Genomic DNA, 23,446 nt, shown 5'->3' with positions numbered 1-23,446 from the left:
TGTCATGTCTGAACCATCCAAGACAGATGGCTCTCCGGCCTCTTTTGGAGTTTACAAATGGCTTATTTTGATTTAGCTTATTAAGTTGATGAGAAACACTGGCCTTGTTTTAGCTGTATTAAAACACGTGTGGTTCAAATGAACCAAGCTTAACATCTGATTCATATCACTCTGTGGAATTAGCCAGTCCTTATTCTTTATCACTCCACCAGTTTTTGTCTCATCTGCAAACTTTACAAGCAAAGATTGCATACATTTTCCCAGATCACTGGAAAAGATACTGAATAGCATTGGGTCCAGATCATCTCCCTGTGGGTCCCCAATGGATACATCTGTACTGATTCCCTATTTAAAATTAATTTTTGTGCTCTTATCAGTTAATCAGTTTTTAATGTGCTGAGCTGATCTTGTTTAGTGATCATATTTTAATCAGATTGTTGTGCAATACTAAATCAAATGACTTTCTGCAGTCTAAGTCTATCATGCCAACACAATTACATTAATCGGTCAAACTTATAAACCTCATCAAAAAACAATACATAGTTTGTTTGACAAGACCTATTTCCCATAAAAAATAAAGTTAATTGGTGTAATTACACTGCCATCCTTATGTTCCTTACTGATTGCTACCCATCTCAGCCATTCCTTATTTTCCTCCTGGATCAATATCAAACTAATCAGCCTATAGTTCCATGTCATTTCCTTTACCTTTTCTGCATCACTACTGACTACTCTTTTGTTCCTGGTGTATTTAAAAATTCCTTCTTCTTGTCCTTAGCTCTGCTAGCCACAGATTTTTCACAGATATCTTTAGCTTGTCTTCATTTCATGACAGCTAATTTATAACCATTACTAACAAATTTCCATTTGTGCGTATATATAATTGCTACTTTCATTTTCTTTCTTAACCAGGTCGGTTTAACGAGCAGTCTTTTGAAATTGCAGATTGATAGTAAATTACTAGATGCTTATTCACCTTGTTTTGCTTAAATATTTCCTCCCACTCACATTTGCTCCTGATCATTTTCAGCTTTAGGAATTTGGCCCATGTCAAGCCCCCGCATATATATATATTACTGGTCAGGGCTGTATTCTGATTGTACATAGCCAGTGTAATTAGGTCATGATCACTTATACCTAGGACAGGTGATCACTAATATTTAGTTCAGTCATTACTTTATCTTTGTCACAACAAGGTTTCAGAGACTTGCCCCGGCTATGGTGTAAAACTTCTTGGGATCAAATATTATTGATGATCATTTTCTGATTCTCCAAGACATTTTACTAGGGGCAGCATGAAACCTCTAGCATAATAATGGTTTTTCTTCTTGCACATTTCCAATAGACATTAAGAGCATGGGTGGCGGGTGAACTGCTGGCAGGGTGAGGATAACCCCCTGCCAGCCCTGCCTGAGGACCCACCCCTCTTCCCCTGCCAGAGCACCCCCTCCCTGCAGCTGCCAGCCCCCACCTCGAACACCAGGTGACACAACCCCACCTGAGCATTCCACAGCCTGCATTTCTAAACATAAAAGCAGAGGGTGGTAGTAATGTAGACTGCTCCCCCCTTCCTGTCTTTCTTTCCCACTCCATCTTTCCTAAATAGAGTCCATGGAGTGAGTGTAGCATTCCACTCATGGGAATCCTCCCACCAGGTTTCTGTAATGCCAGTTTCTAATACCTCTTTATTATCTGGGCACTGAAAGATTCCCTCCTTCTATTTCCTTGGACCCCCTGAGCTTTTACATTCATGGTCACCTTGAGTCAGAGCTACCCCTTTCTGTCTCTGCCCTGCGCCTACTCCCTTAGCACCCTCCCCTTTGGGCAGCTGCCCCCAAGCAGTCTAACTAGTCTGTCAGCCGGAGACAGGGTCCCCGTCTGCAACAGGCATCATCCAAACTGCAGTTTGGAAACGGGGGCAAGTTTGTGCATAGTCAAAGACCTTCATTTGGGAGGGGAAGCTATTTCTGCCTCTTCCTTGTCTATATTCCACATGGGGTCATGGTCACAGTCCAGTCATTGTCCCCAAGACTTTCCAACCCATCAGTGACTCTGGGTGCCTGCATTTGTTTTGTTTTTTTGTGGAGGAGTGTAGCCCGGTAGCTACCCACTCCTGCTCTTCGGGGGGGGGGGGGGGGAACAGCCCAGGAGAAGGCTGTGGCTGGGGCAAGAAGCCTGGGCTGATTGGGGAAAGTAGGCTCAGCTGTGGCCATGCCTCAATCAGGCCCAGCTGGCCCCTATAAGAGGCAGTGAGCCAGGACCCACTCAGTCTTTCTGTGTGTAGAGAGAGAAGGGCTGGCTGCAGGGAGCTAGAGACAGGGTACTGGAGTGGAGCAGGGCTGGGGAAAGGCAGAGGACATGGGGAGTTCCAGCCTGGAAAGCCCCAGGCTGTGGCCTAGCATTGGGCTAACAGGTATTGGGGGTTGCAGAGGGCAGCCTGGGGGTAGGCGAAGGCAGCAGGTCCAAATCCAAACTTGTCAGTGCTGAGTAGGCTGATACTGCAGTCTGCCCCAGGGCGCGGGGGCTAGACAATGACTGGCAGTAGCCATATACTGAGGCAAGGTGGGGATAGCAGATGGGGTTCCCTGGGGAGGGGAGACCCAAAGAGAAAGGGGTTCCTGCCAGGGGGCAGCATCCCAGATAAAGGGGTACCAGGTCCTGGGAGGGACACAGGAGCCAAGAAGCAGTGGATCACCGGCCTGCAGAGGGTGTGCTGGAGAGCTAATTCCCCAAAGTCACCCGCAGGAGGTGCCGCAGGGGTGAATCCCACACCCTTACAGGGAGGGAGCCCAGTTTGAGTTACTTCTAAAGGGAGCTGATTTTCGAAAGGCAGGAGCTCGCTGCTTGCTAGAAAAAAGCCCCGTCTAAAGTGTCTGAGGTTGGGAACCCACTTGTCATTTGGAAAAAGCTAAGCACCACAGTTCATGTAGTGAACATTCACAGAAAATTATGTGGGGCCAACCCACAGGGTAAAAAAAAAAAAAGAAAAGGCTCTAAAAATTGGCTGAATAAATATGAGTATCAAAAAAGTGCTAGAAGTCACCAGCTGCACAGAGAGACAGCATGGTTGAGTAGATAGCAGGCTGGGCATCAGGAGACCTGGGTTCTAGTCCCTATTCAGTAACCTTGGTCATATCTATGCCTCAGTTTCCTCATTATCTGGCTTGTCTATTTAGACTGTTTTCTCTTCACAGCAGGGACTGTCTCTCTCAGTGGGGTCATTTCTGTAAAACACAATAATCATCTCGCTGTGGAAAGAATTATTCACTTCTCTGCAACTGGTCATCAGGCTGAGGGTGCAGGAGGGGGAAGTGTGAAGCTTTCTGTCTGTGGTTCCCCAGTTCTGTGAAGATGCTGAAAATAAATGAGCAGGAGCGGAACGGAGGACTGGGGGAGGGAGGACCTAAACCCAGCAGGCTTTTTATAGCCATCACTTCTGAGCTGTCAGGCCCTGCTCCAGCAAAGTGAGAAACCCGCTCCTACCACATAGCTCATTAATGCAGAGATGATGAAAGATACGGAAAATTAGAGCAATAACAGAGGTTTGGCCTGATCTCAAAAACTTCCTTATGAGGAAGGCGAACGGCTTGCCCTTGGGTGAGGGTCTGATTTGCCCAGACGAGGCCGGGCAGTTAGCACCAGGTGCATGGAGACCAACGCTGAGCATGCAGGAGAGCTGGAAGGGAGATAAAGGACAGTAACAGAGTTCGCTCATTGCTAGGCACCCAGTCCTGGCACTGCTGCTGTCTTCTGGGCTAGCCCCTGCTGATCACTCCAGCACGGTGGCAGTTTCTCTGTCTGGTAACTTGACCGCCTAGCTGGGTCACTGTCTTTTCTCCACCCCTTCCAGAGACCCCATTGGCCCCCACTAAAAGTCCACAAACCAGAAACAAAAATCCTGTCCCCAGTTCTGGGGCTCCTCCTCAGCCCCGTTTCAGCTCTGCCTGGTGCCCCTTTGTGGGCTCAATGACCTGGGCCAGGGGCTTGGACACCCTGCCTGTGGGCCAGCTGGGAACCCCGCTCTGCCCTGGGTTCCAGCCCAGGACCCTGCACCTAACAAGCCAGGTCTGCTCCTTTACCTGTGCTGTGGTTTTCCCTGGGCCACTTCCTACCTCTCTTCTCAAGTTCCCCATAGGGAGTCTCCTAGTCCCCCCCACACCTTCCTGCCTGGAAAGCATTTCTTCCTCCCTCTCTTCCCTACAGCTTCCTTCCCTGCTCTGACCTTCTGTCCTTGCTAACTCGGGGCCCTGTGGGAGTCCTTGTGCTCCCTGGAATCTCTCCTTTCATATAGAAATCACCTGGTTTCTCCCAGCTGGGGCAGCTTGGCTTAGCCTCAGGCTCTCCAGGCTGTGGGGGTGGGGTAAGTCACCCTGTTACAGACGGTTTCTGGGCACAGCACGCTGCTCCTTGGCTCCCAGTTTGCCAGAGAGCCGAAACCCCATTGCAAGGTGATGGGGGCTGGCTGCAGAGGTGGAGAGCTGGTTGAGCAAGGGGAATTCTTACTGTTCAGGGAGCTGAGAGGGAAACTCCCAGAGCAGATGCTGGATAAACCCCTCCACTGGAAGCAGCCGTGACACAATATCCTGGCCTAGGAACAAACATGAGGAACGCTCCCAGAAACTGAACGTGAGCTGCTGATTCCCTGCCAGACTAGACTACAGAGTGTGCTGGCTGTGCTCCAAAACACCAGGGAAAGGGAAACCACTATTGGCACTGATCTAGCAAGGAGCAAAGGGAAGCAAGGATCCTCAGCCAGCAGTAATTGTCACCATGGCACTGCAGTCTGAGCAGCTATGACAACTTGCACCATCCCAGGCTCTGCCCTCGAACGTGGAACAGGATCGGGGCTAGATCTCCCACTTGTCGATTGGGCCTGACCCTGATCTCAGTTATTCTTGGGGTAAGCCAGTGGTAATGCCACTGAAGTCAGTAGGCACAAAGAGTTTTATCCCCATTGCAACACCATTGACTTCAGTGAAGTTACTCCTGATTTACACCAGAATTAGCAGGAAAAGACTCAAGCCCCAAAAGTCTATAGCAGTCAGGTTAAAAGGAAACTGCTACCAAATGCAGTCCCACTAAGCCAGTGGCTCTCATCCCATCCAAACTATTGTACCCCTTTCAGGAGGCTCATTGGTCTTGTGTACCCCCAAGTTTCATCTCATTTAAAGATGACTTGCTTACAAAATCAGGCACAAGTGTCACAGCCACACTAGAACTGACAAATTGCTGACTTTCTCATTCTTACCATGTCATTCTAAAATAAATCAGCTGGAATATAAATATTGTGCTTACAATTCAGTGTTTAGTATATAAAGCTGTATACACAATCCATTGTATGAAATTTTAGTTTGCACAAACTTTGCTAGTGCTTTTCTGTAGCCTGTTGTAAAACTAGGCAAATATCTAGATGAATTAATGTACCCCCCGGAAGACCTCTGTGTACCCCCAGGGCCACATGTACCCTGGTGGAGATCCACTGCTCTAATACGCAGTTGGAATTAGCTGGAAGTCCTGTGCTATAGCATTATACTAAAATACAAAATGGGGAAGAACTGGGCAGATAACAGTACTGTGACATAGATCTGGAGATTATAGTGGGTAGGAGTCAACCGTGAGATGCTGTCATGAAACAGGCAAATGTCATTCTGGGCTGTGTTAGGAGGCTTATTCCTTCGCCCTCTCACTTCCCTGGTCCTCGCATGAATAGAGAGCAACAATACCCAAAGTCTGAAGGTGCAAACAATTCGAGGTTTAGTGAGGTGAACTTCCAGCAAGCATGATTCCAGTTTCCTTCCTTAGTGTCTCCCTTCCCAGCTCTGACACCACAGAGCCTTGCCTGTGTCCCTGTCCCCAGTCTCTGTTCCCATTCCCCCACCTTAGCGAAACATGATTCCTATTCCCCCATCCCCATCTCTCTCTTACTTCCTGATTGACTGCAGACTATATAGTAAAACTTCAGTTCTATTTAGCTATACCTTAACCAATCATTTTGCTCAAATTTACCTAACCAATCCTAACATATTGTAACGTGATTAGCTAACCAATTATACCACCTCCTTAATTAGTTTACACCCAGCAAAATTAATTATACAGCAGACAGAAACAATCACAGAACTAGACAGAGACCATGCAAATAAACATACGAAACAATACAAAAGTGAGGATTTCACATCCCAGCTATTGCTAAATGAGTTCTTGCCCGACAGAAAACTATCGAACGAAGGGTATGGGTACACTTGAAACTTCAAAGGCACAGAGAGCTCTCCCAGCGCTGCACGTGCTCCACATCCTCTACGGGTGTAGCTTGCACCGCTGGGAGCCACACTCCCAGCGCTGCGGCACTGTTTACACTGAGGCTTTACAGCGCTGTAGCTTGCTGCGCTCAGGGGGATGTTTTTTTCACACCCCTTGAGTGCGAAAGTTGCAGCGCTGTAAAGCACCAGCGTAGCCATGGTCTAATTTTCCTTTTACATCTTCTAGGCTTTTCTGTTTCTCTGGAGGTGATAGATCGGATCACCTTCCAGAGAGCCCCAGATTGCTCTATTTCAGTGTGACTGGTTTGGAATGTGAGGATGTGACCAGACACTTCCCAGCTTATGGCTGCCTCTGCTGCTTAGCCAAAGGCCTTAGCCTAAGAACCAGGCCTCAGACTGTCACAGTGAGAGAAGGGCCTTACACAGACAGACAGTGATTTTTGATTCTTTCTTTTATACCCCTATAACTAGCTAAGTGATAAGAATACACCTACATTCTTAACGTCTAGGCCTTTGCAGACAGGGCTGAATATCTATATCCTAACAGGGTGTATTAATGGGACTGTGTGTGAGACGTGGAAAGCAATTGTTCCGTGCTACTCGGCACTGGGCAGGCCTCTGCTGGAGCCCTCTGTCCAGTTCCGGGTACCATACTTTAGAAAAGATGTGAACAAATTGGAGAGAATCTCTGAGGGCCATAAAAATGATCAAAGGGTCAGATGATGAAAGGTTAAATAAAGTGGGCATGTTTAGCCTGGAGAGGAGAAGGCTAGGGGGACGGACCTGATAACAGATGTTAAGGGCTGTTCTAAGGAGGCTGGTGGCTTTTTTACTGTCAGGCCAGCAGTGAGGTTATGCTATACAATGGAGCATGTCCATTGGGAAATCAGGGATTTCTTCTCTGGGTGCCAATGGAAGCAAGCCAACCCCAGGTGCAAACAAAGCACCACTGATGTCTGGCCCCATCTCATCCTGTGGCTCAGAGGCAGGAACGGGGACACTAGGGAAATGGAGCAGAGAAGGGGAAAACCCTGGCGGGTGTAGCCGAGTGTGGGCTGGAAACATAGAAGGAAGAATGACAGCTAGCCTGGCTATTTATAGTGGTGTCATTACAGAGTGGATGGAAACAGCCCAGAAGGGAAACCACAGAGTTCCCCCTGAGAGTCTGAAACTGAGCCCAAGTCGAGAGCTCTCAGTGCTTTTAACTCACTGAGACCTGACTTTAGCCATCTCCACGGGCCTCACCATGGCTGCACCTACCTCTTCCCTCTCTGGCTCCCCTAGTCCCTTTAGGGCAGTTGTTTCTAGGGCAGGAGTTCTCAAACTGGGGTCGTGACCTCTCAGGGCAACAGAGTCATTACCTGGGGATCACGAGCTGTCGGGGGGCACTCAGAGACTGGCTGTGTGAAAGGGGTTACCAATGGAAAAAAGGTTGCGAACCCCTTTTCGAAGGGCTTCAGCAACCCAGACTCTTTCATCATCACACTTTGTCCTGGCTAGCACCTTCCATCCAAAGAACTGCAAGCACTTCGCAGACATTCGTCAGTTCCGACACATGCTCCTGCCCCGGGAGGCGGGTCAGCAGAGCATCAGGCCCAACAGCGTGAGGATGGACCTCTCACAGAGGTGAAGGGGCATAGTGGCCGGCCAAGCCTAGAGCCGTGGCTGCCTGGATAGCAAAGACCAGTATGTCATCTGATAGCTTGGGAACAGGGTAGGAATAATCAGTTATAGTTACATTATTTTGATTTTAAATCATTTAGAACCTAGCTCTGTGTCTGAGCTGCGCTCGGCACAACAGGGCCTTGCTCTCATCTGGGAGATATCGTCATCCAAATAATAAATATCCCCATTTTACAGATTGGAAACTGAGGCACAGCGAGGTCAAGAGACCTGCTCAGGAATGTGCTATAGAGCAGCAGCAGAAGCATGAATGCAATTCGGATTCTTCCAGGACAGGCTATACCAATGGAAAAATGTCAATTTACAGCAGGCCCCAGTCTCTGGGTCTAACTGAAATCCCAAACCACGCACAAATGTGCACGCTTTTGAAGAGGTTATCAGTTGTGTGTATATACCAAATAATGTATGAATCAGTTTCTGTGGCCTGCATCTTTAATTCTCTAAGGATAATGCAACATCTCTTTAGCTCAGTGCAGATTGTTGCACAGGAGAGTAGCAGTCGTGTTAGTCTGTATTCCCGAAAACAACAAGGAGTCCTTGTGGCACCTTAGAGACTAACACATTTATTTGAGCATAAGCTTTTGGGAGCTAAATCCCACTTCATCAGATGCATGGAGTGGAAAGTACAGTAGAGAGGTATAAATACGCAGTACATGAAAAGATGGGAGCTGTCTTACCAAGTGGGGGGTCAGTGCTAACAAGCGCGTTCAGTTAAGGTGGAAGTAGGCTATTCTCAGCAGTTGACAAGAAGGGAGGAAAAATCACTTTTGTAGTGCTAATGAGTTCAGTGTAATCAAAGTCAAAGATGTACTAAGTATTAGAGGTGTAGCTGTGTTAGTCTGTACCCACAAAAACAACAAGGAGTCCGGTGGCACCTTAATGATTAACAGATTTATTTGGGCATAAGTGTTCTTGGGTAAAAACCCCACTTCTTCAGAAGCACACACTGTACTCTCTCTTGTAAAGACATCACTTTTTTATGTTCTTGTTTCTCATACTTTAAATCCAAGTAATTCAGACTGAAAGCATCTTTTTGCTTTTCGTGTGTGGGAGACACATGACAATATGCACATACCACCCCAGAAGTGCTTATTTTGCAGTAAGTGTCATCCGTAAGAACAGCTGACAGGAACGCTGCTTTGAAAATAGCGGGTATGTGGAAAAAACACGTCAGTTCTTGGTCTTTAAATGAAAAGTTGAAAATTTCTGGGGACAGCAGACACTTTCTGCAAAGGAACGCGTTTAATCAGAAACCCATTTTCCATCCAAAAAACAGTTTGGATGGAAAACTTCTGTCCCGCCCTAGACAACAGGGTGCAATCAAAGGTTTTGCTGGCAGATTTTCCAAGAGTAAACTTGTCATAACTCCCTTCTGTACTTGACATTGGTTGGAAGTTTAGTTTCATTGTCCTTGGTTTTCTCACTGAGACCTCTGGTGGAAGGAGAGTCGGCAAACACCTGTCTCGGAGTTTGTCGCTCTGTGTTAGGTTGTGGGAGGAGTTGTCAAACAAGGATTAAAACAAGAAGGTTGATTCTGTGGTAAGACAGTCAGGTTCTCTGTCTTACTGGGGTGAAGAACACCATAGAAATCGCAACTGGAGACGATCAAAAGTTTTCTGTCAAAATTGTTTTGCGATGAAAAGTTGGGTTTTCAACAACATGAATTTTTTTTGTGGAAAATTCTAACTTTTCATCAAAAAACTGAAAAGTTTTTGATCAAAACCCCCCAAAATGTCAAGTTTGGGCCAAAAACGTTTTGAGTTTTGGCTTTTCAACAAGCCAAGGAAAAAACCAACACCACATTTTCCAGCCAGCTGTAATGGCTACAAATAACCCATGAAAAGGAAGGTGCCTGCTTCTGCTGAGATTCCCTAACCTCTACAGTGCAGGGTCTTCATGTCCGCACATCTCAGGTCTGCCACCGTGCTCCTGCAGAGTGAGCACTGTCTGCCACAGGGAGCTTTGCTCAATGAAGCTGTTGTGTCACAGGACGCAGCAGGCAAAAGTTTCACCCAAAGGACCCAGTTTCTCTGGCTTTGCCAGGATAAGTGTCCATTGGCTAGGAGGTGGCATTTCAAGAGTACACTAGTTTCTTCACGATTTTAGCACCATCCAAACCAGAACCTTTCCATGTCCCCACAGTCATTTTATTACCAGAATCTCTACACTGACCCTTTAACTCTGAAATGCAAACGGGTCCCAGTTCAGGGCCCACCTTTAAGACCAGATCTGTGCAACCTCCCAGTCCTAGGCTGCTCTGGGGGCTGGAGTGGCCCCCACTGTAACGCAGACAATCCCCGGTCCCCGTCTATGTGTCAGCCTCCTCCACGGGCTGCAGTAGGGGTTTCAGTGCTGCCAGGTTCTCCAGGGTGCTGTATGCTGTGGCACCACCTGCACCCTGCCTCCCCAGTCCCAGGTTTGCCCCTGACATGCCCTGGGCACCAGGTTTAGGAGTAAGGATCTCACCCAAAGAGCTTTGGGGCAGAGACTATATGTACGTACAGCACCTAGCGCCATGGGGCCCAAGCTAGCTGTGGGATGTAGGCATCATGGCAATATACATGCTAAACAATAATGTTCGGGATTGGGTTAAACCTCATTTACACTGCTGGGGATGACGGGCACCACTCACTGAAGACAGCTGTGAGAGATGGTTAAAAAGCCCCCCACATAACAGACACGCATAGGCAAGTTTACCCAGGAATTAGAACTATGTGGGCAAAGAGCTTTGCTGAGTATTGATTGTGGGGCGGGGGGCAAAAGCCAAGCAGACAATATGTTACAGTAACCAAAGTGCTGTCTGTGATGAAGTGGGACTGTTCTTAATGTTTCTCCTGAATACTGTGTGGGGGCCTCAGTTCCTGGCCGACTCTCTGTCGCCTGGCAACTAATGGCCAGGCCCTTCCCCACTGCAAGGTGATGCTAAAGGTGTGGGAGAACAAAGAGGTTAGGTGACCTCCTGGCCTGGGAGAGGAGCTGAGCAGAGGAGGAGGGCCTGGAGGGGGTTTCAGTTTGGGGCTGGCTGGGGATGAGGAGTGTAGTGCAGACATGGGGGTCTGGCTCACTGGCCCCAGAATGGACCTGGCTGAGGGGTCCCTTTCTCTGTACCTACAAGCTCTGTTTTAGACCATGTTCCTGTCATCGACTAAACCTCTGTTTTACTGGCTGGCTGAGAATCACGTCTGACTGCAAAGTGGGGGTGCAGGACCCTGTGGCTTCCCCAGGACCCCGCCTGGGCGGACTCACTGTGGGAAGCGCACGGACGGGCAGAGGATGCTGAATGCTCCATGGAGAGACCCAGAAGGTGAAGACGTGTGAGCTTCTTGCCCTGAAGACAGTCTGCTCCAAGGGAGAGGAGGCTCCCCAGAGTCCTGCCTGGCTTTGTGGGGAGCAGTTCCAGAGCATCGCCCGGGAACTCCATGACACTGGCAATCTGGCCCTGGGAGAAAGCTATAGAGGAAGCTTCTGGGGCACACGGTGCTGTCTGGAAAGGCAGGCTTGGAACAGCAAGAAAAGGGACTATCCCTTGTGGTGAGATTCCTGCTGTGCTCAGGGAAGCAGTAAATTATGTATAACTTTTATACATAAACAGGATTGCATCCAAAAAAATACCTGACTGTATCATCAGTTTCTCTGCCTGACCCATAGCGCCCCGTTTGGCTAACCCCTTGGGTCAAATACTCAGTGGGACTTCGTGCACTCTACGTGGGTCGTTCAGCCCAGTGCAGAGGCCTGCACTAGCCCAAGTGAAGTTGGGGGGGGTCAGTGGTGTGACTGAGTGGAGGATTGGCTTGTCATGTGAATGTGGAGTGAATTTCCCCCTCGAGGACAACAGGACTCCCCCAGAACAGCCTGGGGCTGGAACTGGCCAATTGTCCCATCACAAGCTTCAGAAATGAAACCCGAACAAGAAACACTTGCGCTAGCAAAAAAATGTGAAACAAACAGTCTGGGTTTTCTGGATGTCTGATTGTCCTGGGCTCCTGGCCAGGGAGACTCCCATGCAGAAGCAACAGAGAAACTGTAGCCTCTCATGGTCTGTCTGTGCGGCCACCCGCCTAGGCGAGGCTATGCCAGCTGGGAGGAGAGGCAGAGGCAAACCAAGGCACAAGGGATCATTTTAAGCTTTTAGAACTTTCTAAGGAAAAACCCCAAGTTTGCACCAGGAGCATAAATAATATAGAACATCGCCAAAGACCCACTGCTTACAATAATAAACTAGCGATTAACCAGCTCAGTAACTTTTGCAAGTTTGCACACGCTGCTCGTCCTCATTCTGCACCATTAGCACCAACTGCATTGTTATTAACAAGAACAAAAGAAATTCCTTAACACTAGACTATGTCACTTGAGAAAAGAATCAGCTTTCCCTCTGCTTGGCTGTAAGTCCTGCTCCACTCTCGCTGGCCTGTTTTTTGCTTCTCTTCAGTTTGAAATGGTCCTTGGATTCGATGTTCCTGTGGCTGTACCTCTTCCACCGAGTTTATCCATGAGCAGGGTATTTACACCTACTGGGCCCTCACTTGTCCGTTAGGTGCCTTTGAACTGTATTCGGTCAACAGATGTTCAAACAGCCATTCTTTCTGTTCATAACTCTCTGTAGGTCCTTTTGGGGGCAGGGGGCTTCTTCTTTACTACTTCTAGGATCTGTTTGCAGCTAACACAAGGTTTTGATCAATTTCATTTGCAATTATATTTCCTTTCCCTTCCTACTCTCTCTCCGTTACATCTGTAGGTTTTATTTCCCTCTACTTCCCTTCTCTAATAGCATCTGCCCCTCAGGATGGATCCCAAGTCCCCTCTCCAACAGCATTGTCCTCTCCTCCAATTTGACCCTATATCTTCTCCAATCCACCTCTCACCTTCTGTTCTCCACTGAAATCACTGTCACCAAAGTCTCTTGTGATGTCGTCCTCTCCAAAGCTCAAAACCAGCCCTCCATGAACGTAAATTGTTGGGAAGAATCAACATGGTTTTTGTAAAGGGAAATCACACCTCACCAATCTACTAGAATTCTTTGAGGGGGATCAACAAGCATGTGGACAAGCGGGATTCAGTGGATATAATGTATTTAGATTTTCAGAAAATCTTTGACAAGGTCCCTCACCAAAGGCTCTTAAGCAAAGTAAGCTGCCATGGGATAAGAGGGAAGGTCTCTCATGGATCAGTAACTGGTTAAAAGATAGGAAACAAAGGGCAGGAATAAATGGTCCGTTTTCAGAATGGAGAGAGGTAAATAGTGGTGTCCCCCAGGGGTCTGTACTGGGCCCAGTCCTATTCAACATATTCCGAAATGATCTGGAAAAATGATAAACAGTGAGGTAGCAAAATGTGCAGATGATACAAAACTACTCAAAATAGTTAAGTCCAAGGCAGATTGCGAAGAGCTACAAAGGGATCTCACAAAACTGGATGACTAGACAACAAAATGACGGATGAAATTCAGTGTTGATAAATGCAAAGTAACGCACATTGGAAAACATAATCCCAACTATACATATAAAATGATGGGGTCTAAATTAGCTGTTACCACTCAGGAAAGAGATTTTAGAGTCATTGTGGATAGTTCTCTGAAACCATCCACTCAATGTGCAGCAGCAGTCAAAAAAGCAAACAGAATATTGGGAAGCATTAAGAAAGGGATAGATGATGAAACAGAAATTATCATGTTGCCTCTATATAAATCCATGGTACGCCCACATTTTGAATGCTATGTGCAGATGTGGCTGCCTCATCTCAAAAAAGATACTTTGGACTTGGAAAAGGTTCAGAAAAGGACAACAAAAATGATTAGGGGTATGGAACTGCTTCTGTATGAGGAGAGTTTAATAAAACTGGGACTTTTCAGCATGAAAAAGAGTCAACTAAGGGAGGATATGACTCAGGGCTATAAAATCATGACTGGAGTGGAGAAAATAAATAAGTAAGTGTTATTTTCCCCTTCTCATAACACAACAACTAGGGGCCACCAAATGAAATTAATAGGCAGCAGGTTTAAAACAAACAAGAGGAAGTATTTTTTCACACAACATCCAGTCAGCCTGTGGAACTTCTTGCCACAGGATGTTGTGAAGGCGAAGACTTTAACAGGGTTCAAAAAAGAACTAGACAAATTCATGGAGGACAGGTCCATCAATGGCTATTAGCCAGGATGGGCAGAGATGGTGTCCCTAGCCTCTGTTTGCCAGAAGCTGGGAATGGGTGACAAGGGATGGATCATTTGATGGTGACCTGTTCTGTTCATTCCCTCTGAGGCACCTGGCATTGGCCACTGTTGGAAGACAGGACACTAGGCTAGATGAACCTTTGGTATGACCCAGTAGGGACATTCTTATGTTTATCTTTCTTCATCTGTCAGCTCCCTTTGACACCATCAGACACATTCTTCTTCTTGAAATCTTGTCTCTCCTGGGCTGCCATAACTTTGTCTTCTCCTGGTTCTCCTCCTACCTCTCTAATTGCTCCTTCAGCTTGTCCTCTGGAGGGTCCTTCTCGTCCCCCTTCAGCTTTCTATGGGGGTTCTACAGGGATCCATCCATGATCCCCTTCTCTTCTCCCTCTAACACTTGTCTCTGGGCAATCTCCTTCACAAACACAAGTTCAGCTGTCGTCTCTGACAATGACTCACAGACCCACCTCTCTACTCCAGACCTGCCTCTTTCTGTCCACACTACAGTCTTGGCCTGTCTCTCTGACATCTCCTCATGGATGTCTAGCCATCAGCTCAAGCTAAACATGGCTAAAGCAGAGTTCTCAATGTCCCCCCCAAGTCCTCCTTACTACCTTCCTTCTCTGTCGCTGTGGACAACACCACCATCCTACGTGTCACTCAGGCCTGTCACTTGGGCATCATCTTCAACTCAGACTTCTCTCTAGATCCTCCCATCCAGGTTGTGTCTAAGTCTTGCTGATTCTTACTGCAGAACATCCCTAAGATATGACCTTTCCTATCCAGCCACACAGCTAAAATGTTCTCCCAGACTCTCAGCAAGTCACATCTTGTTAATACAACCTTCTCTTCTCCAGCCTTGGCAAATGCACTATTGCCTTGCTCGTCTGTACTCAGAATGCTGCTGCATTCTCCTAGCTCGTCACTTTGGCCCCAGCACCCCTCTCTTTGCATCCCTCTGCTGGCTCCCCCTTCTCTACGGTGTCAAACATGAGCTACTTGTCTTCACTTTCACGGCCCGTCACAGCCTTTCCCAATCTGCCTGTATCTCTCCTTCAGTAAGGAAAGGTCGACTCCCACCTCCCATCGGTCCATGATGCGGCCTCCATTGCCCACTTGTTAACTTTTCAAACAAGCGCCTTTGTGCTCCCTCCCATCCTGCCCTTCATGCACTAAAACCCTCCAGGCATACAAAAAACTTGACAGTGGTTAGTTGGTGAGGTAAGACCACTGCCCATCACGCTGACCGTACCGTCTCACTGGTTCTTCGTGCTCCCTGTATATCTGTCTGTATCCATCTGTTGTCTCTTATCTATTCTGAGATCATAAGCTCTTTGGGGCAGAGACCTTCTTTTTATTCTGAGTTTGTCCGGCACGTAGCACCATGGGGCCTGATCCATGCCTGGGACTCTGGAGTGCTATCACAGGATACATAATAATTCCTAATAATAACGTACACTGATGAAACTCCATTGCCTTCATTGGGGTTACACCTGATTTACACAAGGTGTAAGGGAGCTCTGTGGTTCTCCAGGGGCTAAGACCAGTGACTCACCCCTAACAAAAGGTTTGGAAGGGAAAGAGAAAGGCCTTCTTGAATATACCATGTGGGCATGTGTTGTGTATGTACCTGCATGCTTGTGTACAAGTACGGTGAGACCAGAAAGTTCCTCTTCAACAAAACCCCGCCCACGACAGAGCAGAGATGCATGTATTGTCCAAGTGAGGAGAGAAACGAAGGGGCGAAAACCAGGGTCTGGGGCTCAGGAGTTTTGCTGAGATGCTACACGTAGGACTATGTGAATAACAGATGCTTCCGTTCTCTGGCAACTTTGCCAAATTAAAGCAAAAATCATTTGGGATCCATCCAAAACTGACATTTTTTTTGAAATTTTCAGCAAATCAAAATTTGTTTGGGGCAAAATGTTTCACTTCCATTTTGAGTATTTTTAAGGTTTTAAATTTGTTTAATAAAATTGAAGGGAATTTCCAACAACAATTTGTTTTGAAACCAAAACACTGAGATGACTCATTTTGATAATGTCGAAACAAAACATTTCAATTTTTTCAGATTTTTCTGATTGGTTGGCCAGTCAGGTTTGGTTTTGACAAAACCAATTTGGTGACTTCACTCTGGATTCGTGAGACATTTCAGTATCCCTGAGTCTGTATTTTTCACTAGAAAATAGTTTTGACTAAAAAATTACCCAAGGACATGAGCAGGACGGGAGCGAATGACTTGAGAATAGCAAGGTACAAGCCCTTTACGTGGTGTGTGGTGACCTCCTTCAAGCTGTTTGGTCAGAACCTCCAGGAAAAGAATTCACATTCTCCTGTGCAGCTTCACAGGGCAATTTTCAGAGCCATCTTCTGGAATGTGCAACAGGGAATTGGCACTAAGCACAGAGTGCTCACGCAAACACATCCCGATATCAAGTGATACCAGAACATCCTGATATCAAGGATGGTACAAAACATTCCCTGCAGATAACAGGAACGCACCAACCCCTCCTAAAAGATAAGTCAGGTGCTGAGCATATGCTGTGAGATGTCGAGGCCCTTCATCTCCCAGGAAGGGAATGGGAATTGAGGGCACTCAAACCTTCCAAGACTGGGCCGCTATCATGTTGGGGCAGTAGATTGTACACCACACATGCTAGAGATAATACGAGTGATGGATCTACAGAGTAGGTGAGTATTTTATAAGAATCGATTTTAACTAATGGATTGAACTCAGTCCAGTCTGAAAATAAACATTTCACGTCTCTTCCTCATCCCCCAACTAGATTTACATCTACTTTTAAGCCAATTTCTTTTCATGAAAAAAAAAATAGAATTAAAACATTTTTCTCCTCCCCACAACTCGACTGCGAGCCCAGACCCTTCCGCTTTTCAGCATTGTGCAAAGTCTGAAACCGCACACTAGAGAGATCGGCGCAGTTTGCACTTCCAGAAACACTAATGACACATTTTCTTTGGTCTTTTCCTGTGATGTTGAAATCAAATTGAAGAGTAAGAACTTGGGGCCTTGGCCCTTCACACAAACTATTCTGGGATTTCCTCCATTGCGACTGCTGCTTCGCTTTTCCACAAATAGCACAATTGCGCCATGTCGTCATCTCCTGAATGCACTGGAATTTCCATAGTTCTGGGGGTTGGCCCTCCTTTTGGTTTCCAGGCTCCTATAAGAAGGGGAAGAGACCAGAGATTCAGCATCAGACGGCAAAGGGTTTGAAGGAGTCCCTGCTCCGGTTCAGCTGCTGCAGCTCATCCCCATCCGACAGCAACATGAAGGTCTCTGTGGCTGCCCTCGCCCTTCTCCTCATTGCTACCTTCTGCTCCCTGGCCTCCTCCGCACCAAGTAAGTTCCTTGTCTGTCTTCTCAGAGCCAATTTGGCCGTGAGTGAAGGAAGACGCACCCAGTTAGCTCTGTGCTAGCCAGCCATGGCACATCCGTGCTTTCACTCTGCTGTGCTTTTCTGGGGCACTTCGGAACGATACAGGCTAGTTGTCTCTCTCCACATCTCTGCAGTGAGATCACGCCACAGACAATGTGACTGAGAGAGGCTGGTTGGCTTAGAGGCTTCCTTCCCTGGGTCACGAGTTCAAATGCAGCCTCTACAGGAAGTGACCAAGGGCCCTGCCATCTAGTGGCTGTCTGGGGAGCCAGGTGAAATGAGTCTGTGGTCTCACTCCTCAGAGATCGTTGGTACCCTGGCTAAGGAGCCTACCAGAGAGGCCATGGGCCAAGTGGGGCCTGGGTATTCCGCTTACCCGCCAAGGGACTGTCCAAGTCGGGGTGGGCTGCCAGAAGCTGGCGTTGCTGCATCTTCTCTGTGAATGAACTGGCACTAAGGACCCCGTCCTGCCAGATACTGAGCATCCTCAGAACAGACTGACTTCAGGGGGCTCAGAGAACCCTGGGCAAGGCGGAAAGAGGGGTCTGGCTAGTGATTAGCTCATAGGATTGTGAGCCCGTTCCTGACTTCAGGTCCCGACTCTGCCATGGGCCTGTACTGTGGCTGCAGACAGGTCTCTGCCACTCTGTCCCTCACTGATCCCCTCTGTGAAGTAGGGATCGTAAATAATTCGCCATCTGCAGATCACTGTGTACGTACTAATGCTCAACCACTGTCATGTCTTGGCACCACTGAAATTCTAGACTAATTTAAAAAACCCACTAATGCAAACCTCTCCAATGGGACTCTTCTGGAGAGCCAGGCAGGGCTTTCCCTGGCACCGGTTTGAACTCATCTCTGTCTCTTGCAGTTGGCTCTGACCCCCCGACTGCCTGCTGCTTCTCCTACACAGCCCGGAAGATCCCCCGCAACTTCGTGAAGGATTATTACAGCACCAGCAGCATGTGCTCCCAGCCGGGCATAGTGTAAGTGCCAATGGCAGACTCCTAGCGGCACGCGGCGGGTATGCTGAGGTGCCCTCTGTTTTCATACATCGGTACATTGCACTGACATGGGCTGGAGTGACTGCCTGTGGCCGGGCAGCACAGGGGCTGGTATAGAGAAGGACAGGCATGCAGCAACACAGACAATATCGAGCTGGACAGCACTGGCCGTGGGGGGGGGGGGTGTCATGGTTTCCAACCGCATGATAGGCTGGGGATGGGATCTGCCCACTCAAGCAGGGCTTAAATTCAGAAAATATTTTCAAACCTGCTGGGAGCCTCAGTGTGCCCCCCAAATAGGGCAGGGGGTGTGTTGTGCCCCACCACAGATCTAAAGCCCCCAGATCCCCCACCTCACAGCTGAAGACCAGAGCCCTGCCCCAACACCCTGCTGCATGGCAGAAGCCCCGAGTCCTGCCCTCCCCTTCAGCCCAGTGGCTGAAGCCTCTCCCCCCCCCCCCGCCCTCCACTGGCCCTGAAGTTTTTTAGCATGTTGTGGGGAATGGGGGGCTCAGGGAAATAATGTATGAGAATTTAAGCCCTGCGCTCAAGGCGTAATGGTGTGAGGTGGGGCCAGGATGGAGGCTGGGAGAGGAAAGATCTCAAGGGGGCACCAGTGTGTGGAAGATGCAGCCAGGCGGCAGCCTCGGGACCACCAGGGACTGATGGACAGTCCTTCAGAGAGCGAGAACAGACCTGACTAAACCTAATGGGGTGAGGGTGCAGCAAAAGGGGGTGGGCATTTGTGAGAAATGTCCCCTCCTTTCCTCTGACTCTGGCCCATCTCTTTCCCACCCCCCAGGTTCATCACGAAGAGGGGCCGTGAACTCTGTGCCAACCCCAGTGAATCCTGGGTTGAAGAGTACGTGGCTGACTTGGAACTGAACTGAGCAGAGCAGGGGCCAGACTAGGTGATGCGCCGCCCCCAGCAGTGGGAGCGTAAACCCTCAAAGGACAGGGTGACGACACAGGAACAGGAGCTGAATTTGCCCCGAACCCTGATAAAAACCAAGAATTTGTGAATATCATGTACAGTTATTTAAAATCCTGGATCGGTGCAAAACCTCCTAATTATACTGTAAATTATGTTATTTATAGCAAGCTGGCTGTGAGCGGTGGGAGTGAGCCGCTGGGCCGGGTCTCCTCACATCACAGACGCGCAGACGATTCTTTAATATATTTGGTATTTAGCCCTGGCTGTGTCTGCTGCACTGCTGAGCAGTGGCTGGAGTGAGTTTGGCAGAAAATGAAACACTTTTCATAGAATAAATATTTTTATATCAACCCCTTGGTTCTGTGTTGAAGTAATTTCTGGCACTTTTCCTAATAGCATTCATGTCACAAATCCAGCACTCACCCGTCCCTGCAAGGAAATAGCCCCCTCCAGCTGTCATATCCTCACACACAAACACACCAGTGCACATATCCCACCATTGCTGCATGCACACACACTCATACATCAGTACAGCCCTGCACACACGTGGCCTGGGCTCTACAGGGGTCAGGCTGAATGACCTGTAAGGCCTTCTGGCCTTAGACTCAATGAATCTGCTTAAACTTCATCAGCTGGGTGTTGTGTTTCACAAAACAAATAACAACGGGAGGGTGTGAATCCAGGTTACACTTTTCCTGTGAAATACACACACACATATACACCAACACACTCCTCAGTGACATACCTCTACGCACCCCCCACCAGCCCTGAACAGAAATACAACTCACACACACACAGCTATTTACATCTCCCCCACTCTCCACAACCCACCATACACACACACACACCCAGAGTCACACACACAACCAGCCCTGCATACACATGTTCACCCACAAAGAGGCCCTGATGGACCGTGAAGCACCCCACTTGCACGGTTGCACACACACATTCACTCCCAGAGACACGCCTGCATATGGATGCACCCGCTCCCAGACACAGCCACGTGCATACACACACTGCCTGCAGATACACAGCTGCACTCATACACAGGTGCATGCACACTAACACTATGCAGCAAATAGGCACTGGAATACGCCTAGTAGGTCAGGCATTAAGTCCGTCCCAGGAGCCACTGAAGGATTGTTCCCTAGATTTCATTCCCTGCAGCCTTGTCCAGTGCAGGTTTAAATGTCCCAAGGGACGGGGCTTGGACTGCCCGTGGGTCCCATCACCCCAGGGCACAGGAACGATTTGACAGGAAACAAGACAGGCCCTTGCTGGGTGGCTTTGTGTTGCACCCGGCCAAATGTACAGGCCCATTGTGAAGGGAAAGCACAGTCTATGGGGGACGGCTCCAGTCCAGAAGCAATGCCTGACTCCTGGAGAGAAGCTCCAGGAGGTGCCTGCCAGGGAGAATATAAATGTCGAAGTACCGAACCCAGGACAATGGGGCAGGGGGAGGGTATGAGCTCTGGAGGGCAGGGCAGTGTATCCCTGCATGTGGGGCAGCGTGCAGCACATTGTGGGCACTGACAGGATACACGTGGGAATGGTGAGCAGACTAAAGCTCCATTTTGCCATTCTGAACTCAACAGGAAATCAGTGGGAGTTGGATCCTCAAACACACAAAAGTACAGCTTTAGCCAACCTGTGTACTGCCGATCCTCTTATACAGTGCTGGAACAGGACATTGCTCAAACAAGACAGCAGGAGGCGGGAGGCACCTCACCGGTGCTTCCAGCAGTGACTACTGGGCATAAGTTCGTTTGATTTGATCACTAATGGGATGTATTTTTGAGAACTGTCCTCGAGAGGACGGCAGTCACCACTGGCCACCAACGGCTGACAGTCTTTTGTCATACAGCCCATCTCGGAGACGAAGGCCTTGAACATTGAGCCCTGAAGATCACACGTGAGGTCATGGGCTGGGTGCGGCTACGTGCTCACCCACAATTAATCTGGCTGCTCCAGGTTAGCAAAAACCCCGCAGAGCTTTTAGAGGCCTGGAATAAAGCCCTACAAGTTGGACATGGACACTCAGTACTATGGACCTTCACTGCCAAGCGTGTTGCTATTGTTGGACCCCCTAAAGACTTGCAAAGATCTAGGCCTCAGTTTCTCTGTGGCGCCATGGGAATAATAGCCCTGCCCTGCCTCATGGGGGCGTTGGGAGGAGGAATATACGAAAGGCTGTGCAGTGCTCCGATATGGTGGGATTAGAGACTGAAGGGAGAGATGGTGGAAAGGGTCACATTTTAGCTCAAACTCAAAGGCTTGTAGCAAAAAATTTGGCTTTTACAAAAATTATATTTTAAAAGACAAAGCTCAGAGATCAGGGGAGATCAGTGTCCTGCTTCAGCACTTTATCCCCATGGCCAGCCTCCCTCGGCCACCTGCCCCCAGATGGGCAGGGCTGAAATGTGTCTGGGATAACAGGAATTGGGCACCCCAAGCAGGGGAGGGCAGAATGGGGAGTGCGAATGCCACAGTCTGGGGCTGGTTCTGGTAAGGTGCTGCGAGTGGAACCAGGGAGCTGAGCAGGACTGGATCTGAGGTCATGGGCTGTGTGCGTATGTACCACTCTCTGAGCTGGCACAAGGAGGAAGCTGCTCCCCCAGTGCAAGTTTCAACACGGCCGGATAACGTTAAAGTCACCACAGAGTGACTGAGAGCTTCCTCTTGAGCTCAGACCTGGCCTCTGTGTGTAAAGAGACCTCTGAATCCAGGGGCCTCTTATCAGTGGAGAGCTCCTGGACCCTGGAGGCTGGTTAATCCTTGGGAATGAAGGAAATCACACCTGGGGACTGGGGGAAAGGGTCACAGAAACAGAGACGGGTAGGACTGGAAGGGCCCTTGAGAGGTCATCTAGACCAGTCCTCTGCATTAAAGTCCGTTATTTTAGATCATCCCTGACAGGCGTTGGTCTAACCTGCTCTTAAAAATCTCCAGTGATGGAGGTTCCACAACTTCCAGGGTAAGTAAGCAAAGCGCTTACTTACCCTGCCAGGAAGTTTTTCCTAGTGTCCAACCTAAATCTCCCTCGCTGCAATTTAAGCCCATTGCTTCTTGTCCTATCCTCAAAGGTTAAAAAGAACAATTTATCACCCTCCTCCTTATAACAGCCTTTTATGTATGTTTATGTCCCTTCTCAGCCTTCTCTTCTCCAACCCAATTTTTTCAATCTTTTCTCACAGCTCACGTTTTCTAGCCCTTCCAACATTTTTGTTGCTCTCCTCTGGATTTTCTCCAATTTTTCCACATCTTTCCTTGCCAGATCCTTGGCAGGCAGAGTCAAACGGGGACCCTTGCAGACCCTAAGTCCTGAGTCCCCTCGCCTGGAACCAGCCGCACCCTCCCACCTGCCCTCACTGCCCCAACAACAGGTCCTGCGGGCCAGGGTACCCACTGCAGAGTGGAAGCCTCCCACTGACTAGCAGCTGTGGGGAGTCTTGCTAGAGAAGGCGAGGAGGTGACAGAATGAGGCGCAGAGCCGGGAACTAACCTCATCTGCACCCTGCTGTGCCATGCAGCATGCTGAGGAGGGCCGCACTTATGTCGTTGCCCTAGAGTTAATGGCCAGAACAGTTCGAGTCCACGTTGCATTTCACGCTGGCTAGAACAAATTGTCATCAGCATGTCACTGCGGGATGTCTAATGGCTAGGCGGAGTCAGTCTCTCCCCAGGTCTCAGGGGACGCTGCAGGGTGAAAGTACACGAGCTTCCACTGTTATGAACTGAGCTCATGAGGACAAAGCTGGCCTGGAGCCCCATGGCTCTGCGATCAAATATCCCCACAAGTTACAACGTGTTCCATTCTTTTGGTGGAAAAATAACCTTTTCAGCTAAACAGAAATTCACCAAAAAAATCCATTTTCACTGAGAATTTTTGGGGGGTTGCAGATAAACCAAAACCCCCCAAATGTGGCAACAGAACTCTGACCTTTTCCCGATTTTCAGGGTTTCAGATTTTTTGACCAAATCCTGGTCATTTGCATGGAAAT

General features: G+C 48.5%; 2 protein-coding genes across 2 annotated transcripts in view; one reads left to right on the top strand and one right to left on the bottom strand.

Moving 5' to 3' along the window:
* LOC116830268 (E3 ubiquitin-protein ligase TRIM39-like) overlaps positions 1-23,446 on the bottom strand; it is a 475,516-nt gene that overhangs the window by 397,396 nt on the left and 54,674 nt on the right. The gene's annotated exons all lie outside the window — the stretch shown is intronic.
* Positions 17,237-19,795, top strand: LOC116830267 (C-C motif chemokine 4-like). The gene is made up of 3 exons (XM_032789679.2): positions 17,237-17,470; positions 18,379-18,493; positions 19,314-19,795. Exons 1-3 carry the CDS (start codon positions 17,398-17,400, stop codon positions 19,399-19,401), a joined length of 276 nt encoding a protein of 91 aa, XP_032645570.2. The 5' UTR covers positions 17,237-17,397; the 3' UTR covers positions 19,402-19,795.

Source organism: Chelonoidis abingdonii, chromosome 20 (assembly GCF_003597395.2).
Source record: "Chelonoidis abingdonii isolate Lonesome George chromosome 20, CheloAbing_2.0, whole genome shotgun sequence".
NCBI classification, from domain to species: Eukaryota; Metazoa; Chordata; order Testudines; family Testudinidae; genus Chelonoidis; species Chelonoidis abingdonii.
The sequence above is the reverse complement of the archived record's forward strand: the minus strand, read 5'-3'. Positions and strand labels throughout refer to the sequence as shown.

What these genes read in the sequence shown, in the direction of transcription:
- LOC116830267 (XM_032789679.2), top strand. Translation starts at nt 17,398, where the DNA reads ATGAAGGTCTCTGTGGCTGCCCTCGCCCTTCTCCTCATTGCTACCTTC. An exon ending in CCTGGCCTCCTCCGCACCAA is followed by an intron (nt 17,471 to 18,378) that starts GTAAGTTCCTTG and finishes TGTCTCTTGCAG; the next exon opens with TTGGCTCTGACCCCCCGACT. An exon ending in TGCTCCCAGCCGGGCATAGT is followed by an intron (nt 18,494 to 19,313) that starts GTAAGTGCCAAT and finishes CCCACCCCCCAG; the next exon opens with GTTCATCACGAAGAGGGGCC.